The sequence below is a fragment of the Apteryx mantelli genome, chromosome 2 (genome assembly GCF_036417845.1).
Source record: "Apteryx mantelli isolate bAptMan1 chromosome 2, bAptMan1.hap1, whole genome shotgun sequence".
In the NCBI taxonomy this organism is placed as follows: domain Eukaryota; kingdom Metazoa; phylum Chordata; class Aves; order Apterygiformes; family Apterygidae; genus Apteryx; species Apteryx mantelli.
The window spans coordinates 63,105,837-63,131,703 of NC_089979.1; the positions used below are offsets into that span (position 1 = coordinate 63,105,837).

Sequence of the window (25,867 nt, forward strand, 5' to 3'; positions counted from 1 at the left end):
CAAAGACAGAGTTCGTTTGAAGCCAGTGCAAAATGTCTCTGGTTCTTAGGTGCTTCAGTCTCTAAATTACTCCTATTTCCCTGTAACATTGAAGGAATCATCACCTAAATGCCTCCCATTACATTTTAGCATACTCCTTAAAGCTTCTCTTCTGCATCGGATTAAGAAGCCTCCAAAAACTAGAGATATGCTACTCTGCTAGTGAGACAGTTTAAACTGTTTTTCTTGTAGGTATCATTCCAGAACATGAGACTTCACTTTCCACATGAGAACAGAAAATGTTTTATTTTAATCAGATTGGTTTATACAGAATTGTAGCTCTGGAATTTGCTTCGCTATACGGTTTTTCCCTAACAGTCTAGGAAATGCATGTGCAACCACCAAATCTCTCTCAAGATTACATTCAATCTGAAAATCAGGCGTTTGTAATTGAAAACATCGTCTCTATATTTGGTTGGATAAGACGATACAGGGTCTGTTTTGAGAATGGTGATAAGTGATTTATAGCCCCTAGCAGCTAGTAGCATGGCCATTTGTAAATAAATACTTAAGTGTCTTTGTTATACCTTCTTTCTCTACTTGAGCACAGCAATACTGGCTTTTGCTAGCATGTCTGATAAATTAAGCAACGGTGTCCAACTTTGATTGCTCTTGTCAGGGTCCTGAGTGCAAGGGCAAGCTCTGCAAACTTTTTCCTCCCAGGGCTTCAGCTGCTTGTCCTGAAATTCGGCTCTGATTCAGCACAGCGGTGCATCCTTGGCTCAGACTGCTGGGAAAACAGCTCAGTTGTGAGAAAAGGATGTGAGGAGCCTCAGCCGGCGTGTTTCAGCTCGGACCCGTGGCCAGTCCTGGCCCACATGCTGCTGCAGGGCCACCTGCACCCAGCCTGGCGCCTTGCTGGCTCTGACCTCACCTTGTCGAGTTGACTTCATGGCTTGACCTCATCACTGCAGACTTGCTGGGTGACAATTGCACTCTTGGCCAACCCTGGTTGCTGTCACCCATCCTGCTCTGCTCTTCCTGGGGTGCTGCAGAGCTGCACCCCTTGCCAGCAAGCTCCCTGCCCTGCCTGCCCTTAATGATATATGTCAGAATTAGGGCCTTGTTAATCAATCTTTCTGTTTCTTAAACTTTTTATTGTCTTGCATCCTACAACCAAGAGATATCTTTGCCTAGTGGCATGCTCAGACGAGGTGACAAAATTAGGCATGATTTTACCTACTTAGCTTACAACTTCATTATAATTCTTGTGGTAAGCATACTGAGAACGGCCTCAGTATTTGCCCGTTTGAAATATACTTCTTGCTTGTTCCACCTGAATAGATGCCTTCCACTGGACAGAATTCAAAATAATACTTGTCCATCTGTAATCTGGCAGCTCTTGCTCTTTCCCAAGCTGCCCAGAACTTCTGATTATAAGCTTTCTTATTTTTCCCCGAAATCAGAATATCATCTCTGTAAGTGTTTTAGTGCTTGTACCGTCAAATTCGGATGTCTTTTTTTTCTATGAAACTTCTCAGTGGTCACATATGATACAATGGTAGCTTGTTGGAACAATTTTCTATCAAAAGGAGCATTAAATGAGCACAGACATGTATTCTGTTTTCCTAAGGGTCCTTGTCAGAACTCTGTTGACACATCCAAAATAGAAAAATGCTTATTGTTGGTCTTTTTCTTCTGTAGGACTTCACCCTCTGTAGATAGTGAGAAAACACCAACATTCTTTTTAATTCCTTTCTGTCTATCCACAAATGAAGGATACTTTCTTCTTCCACTACTGTAATCAATGATATCTCTGAAGTTATTCAAATTCCAGTGCAATAAGCTTATCCAGTTCCTCTTTTGGGCTTTGTTTTACAATGAAGGGCCCTGAATTTTGGAACAGCCCTTCCGGGTAGCTCTTTACTGCACTGGTAGGTTGGCATTCCCAGATTCAGTCAGCAGCTCTCTTCTTCATTTTCGATGCTTATTCTGTACTGATGGAAATCCATTTCGACGTGAAGTGCAGATCCCCCAGTACTTTTGAACTCCAGATTCACAGCTACCTTACTCAGCAGGAATTGAATTGGAACAATTAAATGAATCACACACTTCATAACCAGTCACTGTCAAAAATAAGGCTGCAGGGTTGCATACAGAGTGCAGTAATGTTTAAGCTGCCTTCTGTGGTCTACTGCACTTCAGAAAGTTTCAGTTCTGCCTGCAATTTCAGCATTTTACTTCTTGCATATAGGATAGTTGGTGATGACTCAGCATTTAAAGTGCGTGCAAGGAATTTTCCCTTCTCTGTCCCATTCCAAATTGCTGAGCTTAGCAGTAGTGTTACACCCAGACTGTCAGGTTCAAGCTCAGGCTTACAGCTCTCAAATGCAGACTCCTTGACTGATCTCTTTGCTTATATGTTGAGCTCAGACTTGGCTTGAATCTGCAATTGCAAAGCATGGAGGGGACTTGCTTCTGCAGAAGTTTAGATTGGATGAGCTAAAGCCAAATGAAATTGCACAGTCTAATTAAGAAACTAAAGATGCAAAGATCCAACCCAAACTCTGTCTGAGAAACTCAGGCCTTTTAGGCATAGTTCCCAGTAATGAATTGTGCAGCCCAAAGCAGAGGAACATGTGGAGATAAAGACGGCTGTTGAGTTCTTACTGTTCTTAGCTGGGGAGTAGCCTGTTCTCATAGGTGCAAGCTGCCATAAATTAGAATGATGTCACTGATTTATTACAATGAATATGCCAGCAGTTCAAGGTTAGATACGTACAAAAGAAGTCAGCTGTAAAATATGGACTCTAGAATCCAGTGCAATAGAATCAGGCCCATAAACATTCTCTCTGTAGCTCCTACTTCATAGAAGGTTTCTCTAAATTTTATCCACTAATTCCTTCCTTAATATCTGGAAACTTTTTCACCTTTCACAGTATGGCAATAGCAAAACTGTATACATATAAAATATATATGAAAACCACACTATGAATGTTCAAGTGCATAAATTGAAGCTACACGTCTAAGCTGAATCCTAGATTTCCTCACTGGTGGCTTTTCCTCCGTATGTTAGGAAACACTGATTTATATGCCTTTGTATTGCCCTGTCTCTCTGTCCAGATAATTGTGTAACAAGGAAGCAGGAGGATTCCTCAAGACATGATGCAGCCCACTCCTCTGCCTAAAGGTAGGATCAGCTTAATTTCTCTCATTCTTCACAGCTGTTTGTCAAACCTGCTCTTAAAGACTGTTAACAATGCTGACTGAACAAACTTCCTTAACCAGTCATTTATAATGCTCTCCTTGTTGTTTGAAATTTTCTTCCTTTAATACCTAAACTGAATCTTCCTGTTGCAATGCAAGACCATGACTTATCCTATAGAAATGGACATCAGAACACTGCTTTCTAAGAGGTTTTATTATACTAAGTCTGGCAACAGGCTTATCTTCTACATCACATTAAATAATTGCCGGTCTTTCATCATGTTTTCCAGAACTGTCTCATTGCTCTCCTTTCCAGATGTTCTTCAGTTGGTCCATACTTTTTGAAATGAAACATAGCTAAATCCAGGTATAGAAGTTCATAAAGAACCAAAAGATCTTTAACCCTCTATTAACAGTGACAGTGTGGGCATTCTTTTGCTACATGTTGTGGTTATGGTCATATAGCTGCACAGTTTGTATTTTTACATCAAGACTAAAGTCTGGATGAATCCTACAGGTAAACAAATATGGGATTTCTAGCAGGACTTTGAGTCATGTAGAACTTCAGAGTTAGATCTGATAAGAACATTACAACGACATTATCTGGCAAACTAAGTATGAACTGAAATTAAGACTATAAGGCAACTGCATTAACGTATTTAGTTGTGCTGATAGTAAGATTTTTACGTGTTTATGTGTTTTCTCACCTACTAACTTTCCTCACCTGTGTACTTACACAGTGTAGTGCAATAATCATTCATGAGTTCAACCATTTCACATCTATAACTACTTACTCTAGCAGAATGGAAACCTCACCTATTTAATTGAAAACTTCTATAAATATTGCATTTATCCAAAAGTAAAAAGTATGAGATTAAAGTATATTCTGAAAATAATCTGTATCTGTATTCTTTATGAGCCAGCTATTCAACTCCTCTCCTAAATTTTCACCATAGAAAAATGCTGAAGCAAATGAACAGTTTAGTTTTTCTTTTCTGGAAACCCTTCCTCCTGTAACAGTCAGATGTATTCAGTACAGTCTGCTCCGGGATTACACAAAAAAACATCTCCTTAAAGGTTGCAGAGATGGATGGATATATAAGTTCTAGTTTGTAAAACCTTTCTTGTCGAACAGAAGACAGCTAGTAAAAATACACTGTGGAGTTGCCTTTAGTGGAGTGAATGAAAGTAGGTGGGAGGCACAAAGCTGTTCCAATTGCAAAGGAGGAGAAATGGTAGTGTAGCCAGCAAAAATTAATCCAAACAATAACTGATAAACTGTGGATAAAAGAGGAACTCAAATAGAATCCAAGAAAAGAATCATTAAATTCATTGGAGCCCTCTCCTTCTGTTTGTTAAAAAGACACGGCTTGCTGACTGCTGTGGGAGAAAAACAAGAACAAACTGCTTCTTTTTGTCAGTGGCTCTAAAACAAAGGAACCAAAGGCCTCATTCAAAGGAATGTGAATTTACCTTGGCTCCATTTTTGCAGTTCACAAATGAGAAATAAGGATGACCTTAGGGAGCCAGCAATGTTCCCTAAGTAGTCTCTCTGTTAGATATTTGAAATATATTGAAAAGTAAAGTGATAAGCTTACCTCTCAGGTAACTAGACATGCTGATTCTTTTAAAATATGAGTAAAATTAAAGATGAGTTCCAGCAAATTACTTATGGCACAAAAACCACATTAATGCTGCCCACATCATTATTTATAGAGAAAGAGGTTATTTTGGCTGAGGTGAAAAATTACCCTTCAACAGCAGAAGGAAAAAATAGTTTACAAGTTCAAGCCTTAAAGTTATTAAGCAAGATCTGTCTGTACTAAGAAATGCACACAATATTAGAAAAGTCAATTTCTTAAATTAAGTGGCAAATCAGCAAGTGGATGAAGGACTGACCTTGGATCGGGGTGGTGCTCGGATGTACCATTTACAGTCTACTGCTTCAGTTTCAGAAGCTTTTCCTTCTTTGACAATTTGCACAGATTCCACAATTCCTTCAGGTCCTCCCATCTCAAACTCACAAACTGAATAACAAAATACCAGAAAAATGAAACCTGAACAGCAAACAAAACTATTTTCTACAGCAGAGCGCAAAGGCCTCCAAATTTTATGAAAAACCACCATACCAACCTGGCAAGGGTTTCAAAACGCCAAGGTCCTTAAAATCTGGATCTTAAAAATTGAGAAAGAGAAAATCAGTTTTGTTCAATATCCTGGTTATAACATCAGTTTGCTACAATTTGACAATGCACTTCAATGATAATAATTACACATGTATGTGGGGGGAATGTGCCTTGCTTTTAAGACATGTTTAAATAAACTATGGCAATACACATTAATGCAGAAAGTATTGATGCTGTCATACAAAGCTCTTTTTATTTTCCATTATGAAAACCTCCTTTGGTCACAATTTCCTGTGTCTCATTCTCTCTTTCAGAAGAGTTCAAAAATATTCCTGCACACACCAGCAGGCAAGAAGGTTACACAGCTACCCACTTGATATTTTAATACATCAGTTTAATGAAGGAGGATATATTTACAGATCCATTCAGGATCACTTTGCCTATTTTACATTTCCCAGTATGATTATAACACTGAACTCAACTAGAGAAATCTAGACTTCATTCTGTGCTTATGAATACTCTGCCATCCCCCATTGACTGTGAGGAGCCACTTTCTTTGTCAGAATACCCATTTATTCTTCCAAGAATAAATACCATAAGGATTTACCATAGAATTTATTGGGTTAACAAAGTTACTAAGTGCAATACATATTTTTGACCAGACAAACATGATTATTTTTACTGTCTAAGATGCTTTGTGTTATGCTTTTATAGCCAAGTTCATCACTTACATAAAATGAGTTTGGTCTTAGATCTATGCCCCAATAGACAAGTATCCATAGACCAATCAGCATTTAACAAAATTTGGCCCAGGTTGAAGATGCTGCCTAAAAACAAAAATGTGAAAAAGACTAAATTATTTGAAGAGAAGATGATCTCTTCAAAATAAAGTAGTCTTGTTTTGGAGTTTTTGTCTCTTGTACTGCCATTCTTCCTAGCATGTATACTCTGTACTTTCTTTCACCTTCAGGATAAAGAAAACAAGAAATAAAATTGCTGGCCTCTACATTTTTTGTGGAAATTTGATAGGATCTGGTCTTCTAAAATCGGTGAAAAACATTTATAAACAAACACTGCATTAAGCTTCTCCTGGGTTACTTTCTGCTCAAGCCTCAAAAGGATTTCACAAGAAGAAAACCAGAGTAGAGTGTGAGCCATGCAGTCTACTCATGGAACTGATTTCATTGCTCCAGGTTTGGGTCAGTGTATCAAAAGCTATAAATAAAACAATGAACAGAAATTTGGGAATTAAGAAATATATGAAATGGAGAAAAAAAATTCTGCTGTTCCCCTCTTGCCTCAGTCTATTCCATACAGTGAGAATCATAACCAAATGATATCATGAGAAACAGAAAGTTTAATGCTGTATGAGGAAGATCAGCCTTTTTAACCTGACCAGTGAGAATACACTGACTTCAAAACTGGAAGTGTAAAAACATCCTTTTAAACTGTCTCTCTCTATAGCCGGGCAGCCTTTGCTCTTCCCAGCTATCTTTTATGGTTGCACAATATAAATCTTAAGTAAATACTCCTGAACCTAAGGGACTGAAAATATAACTGAGCAGGCAATTAGCATTAATTGTTAAGCAGTTTAATAGATTGGAAGATAGATATAATAACCAACAACATGTAATGTAATTAAATATTTCAGTTAATGTACTCAGATGTTCATACCTACTGCTGAAAGCAAGACACTTAAAGGAAATCTACTTTAACTACTAGTTCAAATTAATGTCCAAACCATATATAATGTAGCCCCTGCATGTCTTCTGATTGCTGGCCTAGAGTTTGCGTAGGATGGCTCTGATCTACTGAAAGTACCACATCAGCAGAGTAGAGAGAGAGAAGGAAGGAGGACAAGACCCTGATAGGATTTCTCCTATACGAAGAAGTTTTCACATAAAGGAGTGTTGGTAGAGAGACTCCACATGCCTTGCTGCTTCAGCTGACATTACCATTCAAGAAGTATAGGATGGTGGGGGAGAGGATTGGAGACAAGCTGTGTGTCAGAAAGGGAAGGTGAATGACTTTCTCCTTTGAAGTTTCTGAGTCTGAGCTACGCTCTAATGAGCGCACATCAGCTCTTCACCAAGGTGTGCAGGCTCCCAGAGGTATGGGCATGGGAGACAGACCTGGCTCACTGTGCAGTGCTCGGGATACAGTCTAGATACAGAGTCCCTGAGCACTTGTGGTTGTCCCCCCACGCTCCCTGTGTGGCTGGGATGCTTTGTGGTAGGAGTGGCAACAAGGTCCCCTCTCTGTTTTTGATAAAGTGGGTTTGGAAGTCTAATTCTTTATGATCTACACAAATTTTTTGTTCAAAAAATTAATATTAACATTTTGGCCACTGGAGGCAATGCAAGCCCTTTTCTAAATTAAGTTTGAGACAGTGTTCATATCTAAACATATGTTCTTGTGAAGTGTTTGCAAGCTGTAGCTGCTTCCACAGCTGGGGGAAGGGTACTGAGGACAAAGCCTCTGCCCAGGTCCTCAGAGTCTCTGGGCAGCTCCCACACCAGAGGGAAGCAGCGACTGGGAAAGCAGTGGCAGCCTTTCACCATAATAGTATATAGAGTGAAGGAACAGAAAATTCACTGAGCTGAACCTGAGAAAGAGGTCTCAGTTAGTGAGTGCCTGACAGAAGCAGAGTGGGAAGTATTCCACTCTGTAAATAAAGACTGTTATCCTGGTAAGGATATAAAATATGGATATTTTGGTAATAAAAAATACTATCTTTTTTAAAAATGTATTAAACTGGAGGAAAACAACATTGGTCCAACTCTATTTAAAAAAAAAAAAAAGGAACAACTTTGTTTTCTAGATGCAAAACTCATTCTACCTGCTATTTCACTATATACTGTTTATTTGCAAAATGTCTTCCCTCAGAATACTTAATATGGCTGAAGTATAATCCAGGTCACATAATTTGACCTACAAAAAGCTGAAAGTATGTTCTCATTTGTTAACAATACAAGCCTAACAAAACCACATACAAGTGCAGAGCCCAATAAAGCCCTAGAAATACAGTAGACTACCTTGGCCACATAAATGCTCAGCTTTGAAAAATGATTCTTTTGCAGCTTTTCAGCGTTATGAGAGTAATAGTCAAATAAAATGTATGACACCTGAGGTGCCCATATATTGAGGCAACGCATTTCATTAAACATTAATAATATACCAATATTATTATAACAAAAACAACAATCTGGAAGTAAGGCATTATCAGAGATGCTGAAATTTCAACCATTTTTGAGCATACTTACCGACCAAATGTTTGTTTTTTAAATAATCTACTATAAAATGATTATTCTTTAGCAGCTCTTCTTTATGTAATTCAATCAAACAGTTATTATCAGTCTGTCTGAGTCAGAACCCTTTAAAGATTTATAAACACTGACTGGTTAAATCTTCTAATAGACAGATAGTCCTTTTTTTGCAGCTGATGAAAACCAAGGGAAAATTAGGGAAATCTTTCTGAGGAAAATCAGATTGATCACCACAATGAGAGAGAAAAATAGGAGACTTAGGGGACTGCAACACATGAAGACTTTTTAAAGGAGGGGGTCTCCCTAATGGGAAAGTGAAATGTGGAAAGAGGAAATGGAGAATTTACACGAGAAATCTGAAAATGTGTATAAGTTATGTAAATAGAAGACCTTGCCAGCCAAAGTAAGTTCTGTGGCTCTTTGCTGAAGCTTTGAATGTCTGGAAAAAATGAAGGTATCTCAAAATTTCCTTTAGTGACATATTACAACCCATTTCACAAATAATATATTCCTGAAATATTAAGTTAACATTTTCTGTAAAGTCTCTGTAAAGCACAGAATTGCATTTGAAGCTTCTTATGAAACAGAAAAATTTGTGCCAGGTTATTTAATTATTGGAAAACAAGCAGAATGAAGAACTTCTGAGTGGTCCAAGGAGAAAATGGTGATAATCTGTAGATTTCCTTAACCAGTAAAAGATAACCAAACACTGGAACTGCCTGATAGTGAAACTGCTATTCAAAAAATAAATCTAAGGTAATTGCAGAGGTTAGACAAATCTCTAACAGGATGCAGACCTGGTTTGATGGATTTTGCTGTGAGACATGGAAATATACATGTCCAAAAAGGAAAAATCTGTAGTATTTAGGACTAGTTTCAAATGAATCCACTAGGTCTTCATGAAGGCTTCTGAAGGTGTTTTGGATGCAGACTGTGAGATCTGTTCTACACCCAACTCATGGAAACCACGTTGCTTTCTTTATTTTTACAGTTCAAGTAAGTCTGTTTTTTCTAAGCTGCTGGCAGGTGTGAAATTTAAATGCAGGGAAAGTTATAAAACAAGAGGATAATTGTCATGAGTTAGGAGGCCTGATTGCTCAAACAGCTTATGAAATAAAGTAGGAAAATTATAAATTACAAAGGGATTGTAGATTGACTGGATTAACTCTTCCAAAAGTGTATAAATAATTTTGTTTTCCATAAAGTGCAGCCTCTTATGTGGCTGCCCATCTGTGGCATATCCACCCAGAGACATACTTACCCGCCTTTGCATGCATTTATGTACACAGTTTCTCACTCTACTCCACTGACGCTCACTCCAGACTGGCCAGCTACCCCTGCCTAACATTTTATTCCATTTTCCTAAAAATAATACCTGGTTCACTTTTTCTCTTTAATAACAGCAAAAACCAAAGGTAAACTCTCCGTGAATGTTGATTGTCCTTATCGCTCTCAGACTTCAGTAAACACCAAACAAACATACAACGGTCAAGCTTGCATTACAAGTCAACAAATAATTAGGTTTCATTTCAACACAGTTTAGGTGTGATGATATAAGCAGAGAGGTTATGGCAGAAAACACTGTTAATTAGAAATTGTTTCAATTCACACACGGCAAGAAGTCCAAAAAAAGTGCAATTACCACACTTTAAAAACATTCATGCAACAAAAATTCTGTAATGTGCACTAAATTATTTCTAGCCTCTGTTCATCACCAGCATGATTCTGCAGACTTGAAAAAGTAATTGCACAAAACATGCCTAACATATATTCTTCAGTGAGCGTACACGCACAGATATCTTTTCCTCTTGCACTTAATATCAGTCATACAATATACAGGCCATGACGCAGGAGATGTTGGTTATCACAATATTGCATGACAATTTGAAAAGCAAATTCATATCACCATAGCGCACAGACTTCATAAACGTCCTAAACTTAACCTAACATTTTATTCTATTCCAGAACTTGTGTCGCTCCACAAGGGATTCATTTCACCCAATGTTAGAGGTTCAGTCCAAGTTAGCTGCCTATGTTCTCTGTACATTCAACAGTCATAGTAGATGGATGCCTTTGGAAAACAACACATTCCAACTTCAGATATTTGCCAAAAGCAGGATGAACAGCTTTCTGGATCTCTTGCTCCATTGACTGTAGAAGTAGGTATAGATTCATTTGAATAAATACCTACATGTTAGAATTAGGTATGATAAATCCTACTGTACATGTTCTGTGCTAGTAATTTATTTAGAGTATGTGTTGAGTGTTTTTTTCTGCACCTAAAAGTGCAACATGTTTCAGAATATTTGAGAATCAGTGTTGTATTGTCTATCTTCATTCTTATCATTCTTACCAAAAAGGAGGGGGATACATCTAACTCTTTAAATAGTTGGAAAACATGAACTACAAGTAAAAATAGTTATCTGAGAAAAAAATCAGATTTGTAATTGTAAATTACATGTGTGATACAGAATTACTATCTTAGGAAATAAGATCCAGTTCATTTTTCTTAATATATATAGCCAAAAGTAAAGTCAAATTCTTTAAAATTCTGTTACCTCAGTGATGTCAATAACAGCCAGGTAGATAGTGTCTAATAGAAACAGGGCAAAATGCATAAAGTTCAAGCTAACTACTTGCAACAAGATGTTATGCTGGAAAGCTTTAATATGGATCTATTTAAAAAGGCAGATCAAATTTTGAAAAAATCCACAGTTATCAAAATTATTTAATCTGTGCTCAAATACAGAATCTGCAAGGCATTTAAAGTAATCATAAGTCATACAGAAAAAATATAGTATATCCTTTCTTACATATACACAAATTTGTGAGTAAACCTCTCATATTTTATTCATCTGTCTTTAACTTTTCACGCAAAGTTCATATGCAACCTTTCTTACACTGCCAATGTCTAACCTGTTACTTGTACTGATATCAAAAAAACCTTGACACCTGACACCTGGAAGTCAAATCATTTAAGTCAATAGATGTTTCAATATCTTTTTCTAAATATGGAATATTAACCTGGAATTTTTCTTACCATATCTGGCCTACAATCTAGTCAATTACAAATAACTGTTGATATCTGAAGTATGTACAGCCAAAAATATGAGCAACTACTGTGTGGTCGTAAGTCAAGATGAAGGAAATATGTGTGCAGACATGAGACCTGATTTGCAAATAACTTGTGAGACATTTTGCTTTCTGTTGTTCTGTAAAAAAAAATGAAGGAGATATTCAAACAGGTTATACATGGTAAAGGCTCAATGTTTGAAACATAAAGAAGTTTTGGGTTGGTTTGAGGCTCAGGAATACAAAAAAATTAAACAGTTTGTTTCCAGTTTTTTAATGGATGCATACACAAAGCAGTCACAACATGTAGAAACCATATGTTCCTAACGATGAATAAGGAAACTGTTCAATTTTACTCATTGAACAGACAGATAAAGCTATGCCTTTTCATTTTGCTGTCTTTGTACAACTAGAAATAAGCATTCAAGCTTCAACCAATGCATACGTGTACTTCTCTGTCATAGAACTATCAGAGACCTGCTTTTAGATACAAATGTGCATGGAAAGTAAACAGAAATGCAGTATTCAGAGAACCACCACTTATTTTCAAGTTTATGGAGTCAGATGTCTTTTGCAAAGATTTCTAGGAGCCTAAAGCAGTGCTGCATTCTTGAGGCATTTATCATCATTCTGCTCTACAAAAGCAGAGCTTGCACAACTCAGCACAGAATAGCAGGTTGTCTCTTAATAATGATGATATAGTGAAAATATTGGAAGATAATGAGTGAAAGATTTTAAAAGAAAAATAAAAATATCCTCAAGCATCACAAAGTAAAATAAAAGTTTCTATAAATAAACATTCTTTTCAGGTGTACAAAAAAGAGAACTTAGCTATTCTGCTGGGGAGAGTGAGGGAAAAGTGCTAATTAAAAAATACTAAGAGAAATGGATATGTAAAAATATATGCAAGTTATTGTCTTGTTAGCTGAAAAGGAAATTTGTTCTGATTAATCTTTTCAACTCCATAGCCATGCTGAAACTTCAATAAATATGTCTTTGTAAAAAAAAAAGCAAAGTATATAGTTTGCTAGACACCCTGAAAAAAAGGTTCTATAATTATTACAGCTGGTAATAGTATGCACTGCATTTACTCTTTGTTTTCTGTGTACTGTCTTTTAAGAACAACAGTGTGAGCAAGGGCAGCTATTCTGGAGGCTACATATTTATAATCTAAAGCAATGCTTCTCAAACTGTTCACTAGCAAGGGCAGGAAAGAATTCAAAGGTGGTAAGTGCAAATGCAAAAGTGACTCTTAGTATTTCACCTTTAAGTTCTATCTGATATTTAGATCACCAAGAAGTCACATGAAGACAAATAAGCCAAAATGGGTTTGTATGCTGGAGAAGTTTGAGAAACATTGGTTTGGAAGATGCAGTTCCATAAGGAGACACACCTTTGTCTTGCTTTTGGTGTTGTGACTCACAATAAAACTACACAGTTGCTATTTGTGTTAGGAAGAAATTTGATAAATGGATCCTGCAAGTATAAAGGGAAGTAAAATCATTGAACACATCATATAACGCTCATAGTCACAGAAAAAAGAAATGAAATCAACATACATTAGTTTACATTTTAGCCAGATTTCTTCTAATATTGTTAAAATAGTACAAACTACCTCTCAGAAGTATGATTTCTAAAAGTAGATTTTTTAGGGTTTTTTATGTCACATTTACTAATCTCAGTTTATATTCACAAAGTTTCCCTATACTGTAATTAGTTTATTATACCACATAAGTGTGCGTATGTATATATATGTAGAGCATATTATAATACTATCCCCTCTTTCTCCCTGACTTACAAACTACACAACTATGATGGCCTCAGTAAGATGGGCTATATTGCAAATATTAGCAATAGCTAGGCATTTATATACCAAAAGTTAGTTCTTGTTTCTTTGATATAATTTTGGGAATGAAAAGGCAATATCATTAGAAAAAGAAAATTCAAATCCTTGTCTTCATGTCTTTACATAATTTCTTAGCTCTATTTGGCATAAATCTTAAATAAATAAATAAATAAATAAAACTGTGCAATAGGTAGACTTTATCCTAACCTGTTACTAAGACTGGTCAAATTGAGTAGGCAAGAAGTGACCTGAATGAATTCCACTGGGAAAAAGCACTTGGATACAGATGTTGCATCTAGATTTCTCTTTTCATGCACACAATGGCATGCTTTGAGATCTTAGCCTGCTTCACTCACTTGTCTATTCTGTCACATATTTAGCATAGGCTATTTCGCCAATGTAAATTTTGTATAGGCAGGAACCACATCAGAAAGTAAGAGGACTCTTGCTAGCCTGGGTCTCATCCTCATATTGGACATTATTTTGGACATATTTGGACATTATTATTTGAGACGTGCACCTAAATCACAGAAGTGAGAAGTGCTTCTTGGTACTGCATTACAGACGCAGTCAGAGAGGAGAGCAAGAATTGGCAACAGTGTCATTTTCTAAGACTGGTGAGCAAAAAAAAAGAAGTCTGGGAGCCTTCTTGATGATCTGGGTGGAATTATTTGGCCGACAATTTTTGTTATATCAAATATTTATACTAGCAACTGGATGCCCAAATTAGGAACCAGATTCCCCCCTTGTGCAGCATGCTGTGTGTGTGCAAACACAAGACCACCCCCTTTGAGCTCTCCAGCCAAGGAACCTCTGCTAGGACCATGCAGCTGACCTAACCGCTGGGACTGTCTGTCTGTCTGTCTGTCTGTCATCACAGGCAGTATCTCTTACGCATCTTCCCAAGACAATATCCCGGCAGCTTCTTGTGTTTGACTAATGGTCTCTGAACCTGACTAGGAAGAAAGATGTCTAACATAAGAGCACTATGGAGCTTTTCCTGAATGATGCTAAATACTAAGTAGGGCCTAGTTATGGAATTTCAGCATCATACTACTGAGGCTTGGGATTTGTCTCATTGATTTGTTAGAGATGCTCCTAGCCCAGCCTAAGGAAATAATACTTCTGGTTCACTGCAGAAGTAGTGGGGAAAATAATTCAGAGTGTTTAGCCACAACTGCTTGCTAGGCATTACTTCTCCAGATTGAATCAATTTATATATGGTTTCTGCTTGCTACAGTTGTGTGATAACTCTGCATATCCTTTCAGAGGGCTGTTCATGCTGTATCAATCCATAGGGTGTATTTCCCAGGACAGAGGGAAGTTATTGGGAATAACTTGGCAATATAAAGTAACCTTTGTTACTTTAAGATAGGGGAAAGGCTTTCTCGTAGTTTTACCTCAGAAGCCTGGATTTAGCTTTTATTTAAAAAATAATTTCCAGAACCTACAACAAAACAAACAATACATTCACCACAATGTTACTATTTTTTTTAAAGATACATTTTTATCAACTATTATATTCAACAGAGTATATTTGCCATTACTTGTGCTACTTCAGATAGTACTGAATAAACCTGTAGCTGACCCCACATTAAGACGCATTGCCAACAGAAACATCGGCTTAAGATTTACACCTACTCACACTCCCTTGCTGCAGCCTGCCACGCCAGCTATGGCAGGTAGGCTATGACATCCTTGTGAAGACAACTGTCTCACATGAAACGTTAAAATATTTCATCTAGTTCACTTCCTTGAAGTGACCATCTCTGGCTTTCAACAGGAGACTTCATGTTCTGTCTCCAAATATTTTCTCTTATTTTCTAGCAAAGCACTAGGTGGACACTGGCTTAAAGTGAATAACTTTATCAGATAACACTGAAAGGGATCCAAGCTGTGTCTGAAAAAACAACTGACTGCTTAATCATCTGGCCCTATAAGATACCAGAAAGAGATAAAGCAGACATAATACTCCTGAAAATAGGATCCTTATACGAGAAAGTGGAATAGCTATAAAAAACAGTCATTCATTAGTTTACTGTGCAACTGGAAATTTTTTTTAAGTTATTGGATGAATTTTACTGTAGAGCTCTCTTATAACAAAGTAATTTTATGCTCCCAAAGTCAATGTCACAGGATGTAGAAATTTATTTGATATCTGGAATAGAAATCTGTAGATGTTTAGCACCAAGCGAGAATTCAGGACTTTCACCTCACTCCACTGGAACATGACTGTTCTGTTTCTAAAGCAAAAAGTCAAAGCAAGAAGGCATTCATTGTGTTTAGTAAACCAAATCTTCAACTCTAATTGCTATTATGTGTCCCTACCACAGATAATGCAATAGACCTTAAATCAACACTTTCAGTGACCAAGAAGAGGAACTCTAAAAGCCAGTGTAGCCCAATGAATTGCTGAGGCAGGCATGTTAATGCTAAGAAGAAACATCTGTAGGAAAAATAAATCTTCTGTCCTGTCCTTTTAGCACACGTAAAAGTAAAGCTTTCAGAGAAAACAGTTTTGCTGCTCTTTCTGCCACCTTTTGAAGGATTTTTTTTCCTGAAAATGTTGTTTCAGGGAGTACACATCCTCTGACCCCAGCAGGTTTCCCAAATCTACAAAGCTCTCTCTACAGGATAAGAACATTGGCTTTCATCCACTTTATCTGCAGAGATATTGTGGACCTGCCTTGGAGACAGATATTCTTACTCGCACTTTATTTTGCTTCTCCATCTTTTCAGCAGCACAGGGTAGCAGTTTTCTCTAGCGAGAGAGTTTCAGTATAGTCCAGTTCTCAGAAAGAAGGTATCCCTTTTTAACACTATAAGTGATAAACTATGAACTCTTACTTAAATTATCGCATTACTTATTAATTTTACATTTAATTATACGTTCAGATATTTAAAGGCTACAAATATTACTTGGGAAGGGAGCAATAACCCTTCCACGCTTTCCAGTATTATGTGATTCAACTTTTCCTGAGATTTTGGAGGAAAACCTAAGTCTTTACAGCTAGGTCTTTGGCCTTAAAGTTCAGCTGTTGTTGCCTACAACTTCATGGGAGTGACCTCCCCTTTCATTCAAATAGATCATTTTGCTCCAACTTCAAGCAATTAAAAATGCCAGAGAACAGTACAAACCATGCTTAATTGCTAGTACTGTCACAGCATAGACATAGCCTGTTAGAAACAAAACACTAGATCTGCTGACACTTTTATCATTCTGATGACGAAAGCCCTACTGTATGCTTTACAGTGTATTTGACTAAAACAAATATAATTTATACCAACCTTAGCCCAAAATGGTTTTCATTTAAATAAACAAATAAAAATTGTAACTCATCAGTAGCAGTAGGAGATGTTTTGCTGTATGCCCTCATGAAAAAATCAACAGGATGGTGAATTCTAAATAAAGGATCTTCAACCTCTTTAACTGTTTTTTTTTTCATTTGTTTGTTTTTTAACAACAAGAACCTGTAATGGATCCTCACTCCTCTCTGAGTACTCATTTATGCTACACACATACTTGTGTCCACTAACTGATTCTCAAACTGTTTTGTTCTCAGCAAAAATGGACCTGTGAACAACTGGGGATCTCTAATCTAGGGTTTGAATAGATTAAGATTTATGTCTAACAAAAACTCAATTACCTCTGACTTCCCCTCACCCCAGAAACCCTACTGCCAGTTAGCTCTAAAACAATGATTATATTCAGTATATCTTATCTATATTTCAAATTCTATTGTCACAACTTAGGAATTTAGAGTTAAAAATGATAGTTTCCGTGAAATTTAATACATCTGCAGTTTTTCTTCCCTATTCAGAAACTACTACTGTGAGACATCAATGCAATTTCCACTGGATTTACTGGCAGTTTTGGTATTGATTCTAACAGAAGTAAGTTTAGGCCTACAATCTAACTGGAATTTAGCAACCGATTTATTGAGTGCTACACTGGTTCAGCCTCACGTGGAGAATGAAAACTGGTCTTTCATATCACATTCACCATGAAATGACCATTGTGATCCAATGGGTCACTCTTTGGAAAAGTGCTGTTCCTAAGTACTTATGTCTACTTCATACCATATCCAATATTGTCATTAACTGGCTGAACAGAAGCCTGGGAAAAGAATGGCAAACTGGGTACTGATTAGACATTGTCCAGTTCTTCTGTTCATGGGGTGATATTTAGAAGAAATGAGGTATCTGGGCAGTTTTCACTTTCAGCAGCATGTCAAACATGGATGGTGAGTCACAGTACTTGGGATTTTTAAGTATAGGTCAGCAGCTTATCCAACAGGCAGGCAATGATTAAATTTCATTTGACCAGATCAAGTTTTTGGCTGCCAAACAACAGGATTTTTCCTAGCTTGATTTGAAACAGTCATTTAAAGCTATAGTGCTAAAAAAAAATCTCAACTATAAATAAAACCTTTCATTTAAAAGCATTTGGTAAATCACTGATATATTCATTTTAATATCACTGAAATGCAATATTCTAGCACACAAAAATAATTTTAATGCTAAGAATAATCATTGTGGGGAGAGAACTACAATTACAAAGACTCAAATTAACCAAATCTGATTTTTAAACAATTAAGGCAGTATAGGCTCTATAAAAAAACTATAAAGTTATTTTACTTAATTTCAGTTTGGACTTCATAGTTGGTAGCAGTTAAGAACCGAATGTCTAATCCACATAATGAAATCAGCATTATAGAAGAAAATATTTTTGAGATATTGCTACAGTCTCTTTAAAATTAATTTCCACATATGGGAGAGAAATGAGCTACAGAAAAGGAGGAGAGGAAAAAATCAAGAGCAAACAAGAAATGGTATGATACAATCTTTTATTAACCCACATACTGCAACCAGCAGATTTGATAACATTGTCTCTTGAGCTTCAACTATCAGATAACATCTGGCAAATGATGTTTGTAAGTCCTGTTACACAACATCTTCTGGCTTCTCAGTGTCATCTAGGGGACTGATATGTGACTAGAATAACACATTTTAGACTGCCTGCTTCTGTCATGCTAGTACAGATTTTCAATAATGGATATGCCACAGAGATCAGTTTATTTGACTCCGACTTCTCAAAAAATATTTGGCAATTCTGTTCTCATAATCTTGCTTGTGACTCGAGCAATCTTTCTTAACATGATATTAGATGTAGTCCTTTGACAACAAAGTATTTAAATAACCTTTATATATCTTTAATGTGCAACAATCTCTGAAGCAATATTTTTTAAATATTGGTCAGAAGCATTTATTCACATATATCTACAATTTTGCAATGACTTTCTGTCCTTTCAGATGGTATTGTGGGTTGTTTGGTAGATTTTATTACCCTAAACTTAAAAAAAATTCTTTAATCAAGCATCCATTTTAGTCTGTGTAGCATAGACCAAAACATTTTGTCTCTCTGAAGTTAAATTCTCCTCCACAAATCTATTTGAGGAAACACTAATATGTCAGACACTCATTTACCCAGTGAGATGCAGAGTACACTGTGATCACACAAACAACGTGCATTTTACATAACTGAGTAGAGTCTTCAGAGCAAGAATAATATGAGGGCCTTGGGTCTCTTGATTTAAAAAGGTAGCAAATATTTGTGGTATTTATTATACCATGTATTTTTAATACGAAACTGAAAATGTCTGTCTTGAGAATTGCTCTCTAAGGGCAGATGTAGTTTTGCTGACAGTAATGTTACATGATTTGATTATGAATGACTAGCACATTTTTAACGAAAGGTCCTGAATTAGAATGTACGTCCACGCCATTGTGCAGAGCTCTTAAATCAGCTGGGAAATACCATGGCAGATTCAAGTACAAGGGCAAATCCAGCCTGTCTGATCATGCATCTGACTTCATTGATGTGAACAGAGTTGCACCCTTAAACCAGAGAAGAATTTGCTCTGTGTAGCTGAAATCTACTCTTTTCTGTATTGTATAAAGTTGGAGATATTGCTTTTATGCATCAGATTGTAGTTATTAAATAAACACTAGAATTCAGTGAAACTATTTTGGTTAAAAAAAAAAAAGGACTTTAAACTTTAGGAAGACAAGAGGGGTTAAGGAAGCCTGTAGTCCTCATGCAGTAATCACAAAAGCCAGTTTTAAAGTAGTTTTAAGTATCTTCTTATTTGCTTAAATTTAAAATATGACTTTTTTAATTATAGCATACAATTTCTAGCAAATAATTAAGGGTTGTTTTGTTTTTTAATCAAAGGAACAGAAAGGAAATCAGCCAGCCAATACAAATATAAAAAAGGTAATTGAATGATAATGAGGGGCAGGTTCACAAGGACACTAAACTTCTTAAATCATATTTTTCCTAAATCCCATTCTTCTGCTTAAATTCTTATTTACTTCAATCAGTGTCTCACCACCTAAATGTCATTATGCTTGGTCCTAAATGAATTGAGAAAATAAATGAAATGAGAACATAGGTATTTTCAGTTGTCTGCAGATTGCTGAATAAATGGTTGAGGTTACTAAAGAGCAAATAAATTAGTGATAAATAGCCATAGCTGTCAATGATATATAGCATGGAAGACAAAGGCACCCTTCCTTGAAAGATGTGCAGCTGAGCTAGCTCGTGGTCAAGAGCTCTGAGCTTCTCCATTTTGGGAAAGGGATGTGATAGAGGTAGCTACTTCTGCATTTTGACTTGTATCTGCAGAGAGCAGAAGACACTAAAGATCTCTGTGGCTTTTTCTAGGTACCTCCATTTGGGGAGCTTTTGCCTGGGAGCTTAACTTTCAATTTTAGAAAAAGCTAGTTCAATACTAAAAAAAAAAAAAAAGCCCCTTTTCCTGTCAATAAATGATCATTCTTCTCAAAAAGTTGTTCTCAAGTGCATCTCCACTTTAATTTTAAGAAGCCCAGTTGGCAATGCATGAGGTACCATAGCTTTAAGTAGCAGAAATGTGATAAAAATCCACAGGAAAGCTTATTTTATATTCAAAACATAAAATCCAAGGACAGGAACCAGTAATCATTGCAAATTGTTGCAGAAACAGTATCAATTAATTTTACAAGTAGCAAACCTGATCAACACACTGAATTAGACTGAAAAACTTAACAGAATGAATTTAGTTACAAGCATAGGTGAAGAAAATCATACGTATTTACATACAGAGAATACATTCATTTCAGACAATTCTGAGGTGTTTTGGGGGGACAGGTGTAGCTAGAAGAGTAGCACAGAAAGACAGACAAATTGCTAATTACAATGTTCTAACTCCAAACAAAAAATTCAATTTACTGTAGCAGAATATGAAAATAGGGGAAAACAGGAAGTTAATGAATGAGCTGAGCCTTATAAAGGCTATATTAACTTTGATTGAATAGACAAACACAAAACTGATATATATTACAGAATGACACAGAATTACAAAATAGTTGGCTTAGAAAGGACCTTTGGAGATTGTCTGATCCAGCCACCCTGCTCAAACAGGGTCTGCTAGAGCAGATTGCCCAGGACCATGTCCAGTTGGGTTTTGAATGTCTCCAAGGACATAGACTTCACAACCTTTCTGGGTAACCTGCACCAGTGTTCAACCACCCTCACCATGAAAAAGTGTTTTCTTATCTACCTTTCTATCTCTTTCTTCTCTATATTGACCATATCATTTGAATAAAGGTATAAAACTAGCTTTTAGTTTGTGAAAAGAGTTGAAGAAATGGTAGTTTGGTTCTCCAAAATAAACAAATATTTCTGTTTGACTCAATTCAGTAGATGGCAGGTGGAGGAGAGTATTTGAACATGCATACTTTTAAGTAAGTTCTCAAGTCTAGAGATTTCAGAGATTTAGGCACATGCTTAAAGGTAGCCTTGTCCTTAAATTCTTTGCCAAATAGAGGCTAGTTTTAGTGGCTTTTCTGTGCATACTGTAAGCTTAAGCAAATGTTCTTTGGAATTATCCTTGGGCATATAAGAAAGTAGTTTCAGAGATTTTTTGATGGATTCACAGTGTTAATCTATAGTAGCTGTTATTCTTATCTGGCCTGAGAGCCTCAATGAAACAAAACCTTTTCGCAGAGAAAAAAACAGACACCTAACATTTGAACTTGCAACAATAAAAAATATGCACAAATTGAAAATATCTACACATTGAATATAAATTGAACAAAGATGACTTATCGACTTTCCCCAAAAAAGAAAAGTAATGGTCAAACTAATGGCATTCAGCAGGTGAAGATGTTTTCAAAGATTTACAGGAATGAAAATTATATGACAATTTTTTTGAAAGCTATCTAATAAAACACCTACAAGATGCAATGGAAATTACATTATTTGAAATTATAGAAACAGACCACATGGGGCTGGCAGCTTCTGGAGCTTTACATAGGGATGTCATACTCTTGTGACATCCTATATTTGGTGACTGAACTTTTTGTCAACCCTACCCTGTTGTCCTGAAAAATTTGCTAGTTATGAGATTTTAAGGGTGTATCTCTACACAATGGTAACGAATATTAGAATTAAAAGAATCTTTAGCTTACCCTGGATTCACAAACATTCAACAGCGCTCATAATAATCAGACAACTCTTGCATGGACCAGTTTTTGTCGTCATATGCCTCTTAGTTATACATTCCCATGTTTTAAAGTTTGGATTATTTTAGGTTGGGCTTAAAAGATGCAACTGCTCATTTCCTCAATTTGTCATGTTCATTTTTAGAATAATTATGCCTGCATTAATTATATACATATGGATATCATAAACTAGTTAAAGTTACTGAGATAGAGTTTATTCATAACTTCTTAGTGTATATATAAGGTAAAGATCTTTATATATGGTAAAGTTGTCAGTAACTTGAGGTAGAATAAAATTATACACAGAAAGAGAGAAAAAAATACAGATAGGGATAAGCAGATAGAAATTTGGTCAGGCTCTTGATTTTCCACAGACTTCTTGTGTAGTTGTACACAGATTGCCTAGAATCAGCAGTACAGATGAGATCTTCCTCTCTGAAATCTTTCTATCAGTGTTCCTCAAATGGAAAAAAAAAAAAAAAAAGGTAGTATTTCACTATCCTACAAGAGTAGTATGATAGTATATATATTAAAGATTGTAAGCTCTAGAATATAACAATAAAAAGAGAGAGGAAGAGAAAGAGTGGGAGAGATGAAATGTGTAGAAGTTCTAATGGGCCAGTTAAAAGTTTAATTAAAAATAAGATAGGGCAAATATCTGTTAAAGCTAAAGTAAACATGATTTACTTTTGGACATGAGCACCAAAGAATCTCGAATGTGATATTGAAGATGAAAGAATTACACAGTCTACATTTCTCAACAATCAATAAACAAATCAACATTGATCATGTCCATCAATATCACAAAAGATAAGGTGACAACATACACTCACTAGAATTACAAATATACAAAAAGACTTTTCAATAACAGTCACCAAGTATTGCTAAGCAGAAGAGACTCTCTGGATTGATCACTTGACAAATATATTGGTAAGTACTACCCTAAGAAAATGAACCAATGCTGAACAGTTATTAAGTGTACACACTGAAGGCTGAGGTACCATATGTTTGAATTTAATACACATAACTAACTATTGCACATTACACAAATATTAAATTCTAGAAATAGAAGCATGACTGACTTCCTGAAAGACTACAACATGAAGAATCAGAGCCCCTAATTACTGGGCAACAAACTCTTTTTTCTTAGTTACAGAGCACTGGGAGCTTTCTAACAAGGGTTTGCATACATCTCTTTAAAGGGAATTAGGGAGCTAGAAGAGCTTTTCAAAGAGTAAAAAATCTGTCAAGAAAAGCTAAATACGTCTTTAAAGAGCCATACCTATTGTTGTCAGAACTGAGAAATACTTCAATAAAAGAACTGATGATAACAGAAAAATCAACACAGTTACTCAAACCTATGCAATTGTTTTTGTATCTAACATAAAAACACCATTTCCTGTATGGCCAGCTGAAGAATCGGGCCACTTGCAATTCTGCACCAGAATAGAAAACAGTTTCTCTGCCTAACAGAAGGGCCACAGTCATGCTGATTAGACAAAAGCACTGAGGTGATTGTCAAGATTTATTGGCTACACTCGTAACACCTCAGAAACTTGTAGATACAGTGCATAAAGATGAAAATTCAACCCCTTAAGGAATGGATAAGGAAAGAAAGAGAATTCAGCGTCAGCAGAATCTCTGCGGATATCCACATCACCAAGGTCACCAAGGGAAACTGTTACAGACAACAGCATTGCCAGGAGGAGGCCACAATACAATCATCCGAAAGTGTATCCCAGTAAGAGCTAATAGAAAATATGCCAGATTTGGAAGTCAAATGAACTATAACAAACTGAAATAACTTTGAAAAGTATTCAAAAACTCCTCGCTCATTACATATTGGGGAAAAGTTTCTCATTTTTTCCCAGAAGAAGTATATGTTAAAATGTTTGGAGGAGAAATACAAAGTGAGATACATAGCAAGTTTTGGAGGCACTCTTCTGAATACATATATTAATAGTGAAAAAGCTCATTAAGAACCAAGTTGTTTTCAAGAACTCATGGAAGAAGCATACCCAGGCTTTCTGTTCTGTACACGTTCCATGTTATCTTCCCTGCTCTGCCATTTCCAAGAGCTTCGCAGACATTACAGATAAATCAAGAATTAATAGGGGAAAAGGCATAGTCCTGGCCTTACCAGTCGTTTCCACATCTAGCAACAGTGCTTAAAGCAAAGAAAAATCTCTCCAGATCAGACCTGAAGCCCACCTAACTCAGTATTGTATCTATGCAAAGCCAAAAGGGGAAAGAGAATAAGAAAAGGACCATATGTTAGGAAAATCCTCCCCTTCCTCTAAGATTCAGTTTTCATTATTCTGTAACACATAAACTATTTTGAAAATAATGGGAATGGTGTCGTAAAAATATAGCTTGGTCTAAAGCTTTGTTTTTTCTAATATTATTTTTGAATACACATCTAAGTTTGTTAAAGGTTTCTCCCAGATGTTTCTGAAGAGCCAGACTCTGTCAGAGGCATGTGGGTCCTCTGTAAATAATACTTAGCCATGTGACACCATAATCACCTATACTCTGTGTCAAGAGGAGTATTTCCTGTGGAGGTAGGAAAGAATCACTCATGCCTGTACTACTGTTCAATATCCTAGTGAAATCTCATCTGGAAGTCTCTGTTCAGCTTGTCATCTGGAAGTCTGTGTTCAACTTGTCATTCCAGGAAGATGAACTGAAACTGGAACAGATATAGAAAAGGGATTTGAGGGAGGAGGGGAGTACTGACGACAGGGGAAAAAGAGCTTATGTCACAAAATGATAGTAGAAGACATTGGCTTGCATAGTCAAGCAAACTGAAATCTTAAAAAGGATATGACTGCCATCTCTAAGCCCATGTTGCAATGCCGTGTACTCCTGGTGAGAAAAGAGCTATCAAAGCTAACAAGTGGTGTTGGTACAAGAATAAAGACATACGGGGGCACCTAATGAGGAATAATTTTAGATAAACAATCAGGAGAACACTCCTAATAGTTACAGCACTGGGTCCTGGGAATGGCTTTCCATGGGAATGGTTGAAGCAAAAATAACCTCAACAAGAACAACAAACTGAAATTCTTTTAACATCCATCAACAAGGGGATATGAATTGGACATTTATGACGGGAGTTAGAAACTTGCTGTCTGCAGTCCCAGAGTTAGGCAGCACTAGTTGATTTAGAAGATCCCTTCACTCCTATGTTTATATACAGTAAATGCAATTGCAACCTTAATGTCCCTAGTTAATGCATCTCTTACTAAACCATGGGATAGGGACTTTTTTTTCTTCTAATTTTAGAATATTTAAAACCATATTTTTTATTTCTATTTTTGTTATATTTATAATGAAGCTCAGCACAGTAGTCATTTTTAAGTTTTCAGCTTCTTTTGGTAAGAAATATGATATTCCAGCATTCAGGGATTTCTAAAACAGGAATTTCTGTAGTTGTCTTTTGAGTACTATATAAATAAAAATGTAACTATGCAATTATGTGCATAAAAGGGGGCTATATGAGACTTGAGAATCCTATGAGATCTTTTAGATATTAATTTGCTCTGCACAAGGAATTCTTTTTCACTTAAAATTTAAAATAAACATATTATCCTATTAGCTTCTCATATCTATTGTACTGACATATTCTGTGCATAGTCCTGCAGTTCATGGAAGTTCATGGAACTTATGGAACCACACAGTGCAAACCAAATTCCCTTGAAATGGCAATATTTATGTAGCTGATCATGATTTTCATTGCAACACATAAATGCATTGTCCTAGAAGTTACAGTGAAATCATTCTTGTTCATAAGACCAGAAGGCCTAATACATTATAAATGACAA

General features: G+C 36.2%; 1 protein-coding gene across 1 annotated transcript in view; it reads right to left on the bottom strand.

Moving 5' to 3' along the window:
- The window catches only part of NETO1 (neuropilin and tolloid like 1), a 50,876-nt gene that overhangs the window by 20,212 nt on the left and 4,797 nt on the right, over nucleotides 1-25,867 (bottom strand). Inside the window, exons 2-3 of the mRNA XM_067292363.1 lie at nucleotides 5,320-5,361; nucleotides 5,086-5,213 (exon numbers count right to left, since the gene is read on the bottom strand). Coding sequence (XP_067148464.1) covers nucleotides 5,086-5,213; nucleotides 5,320-5,361 — 170 coding nt within the window. The remainder of the gene's footprint in view (nucleotides 1-5,085; nucleotides 5,214-5,319; nucleotides 5,362-25,867) is intronic.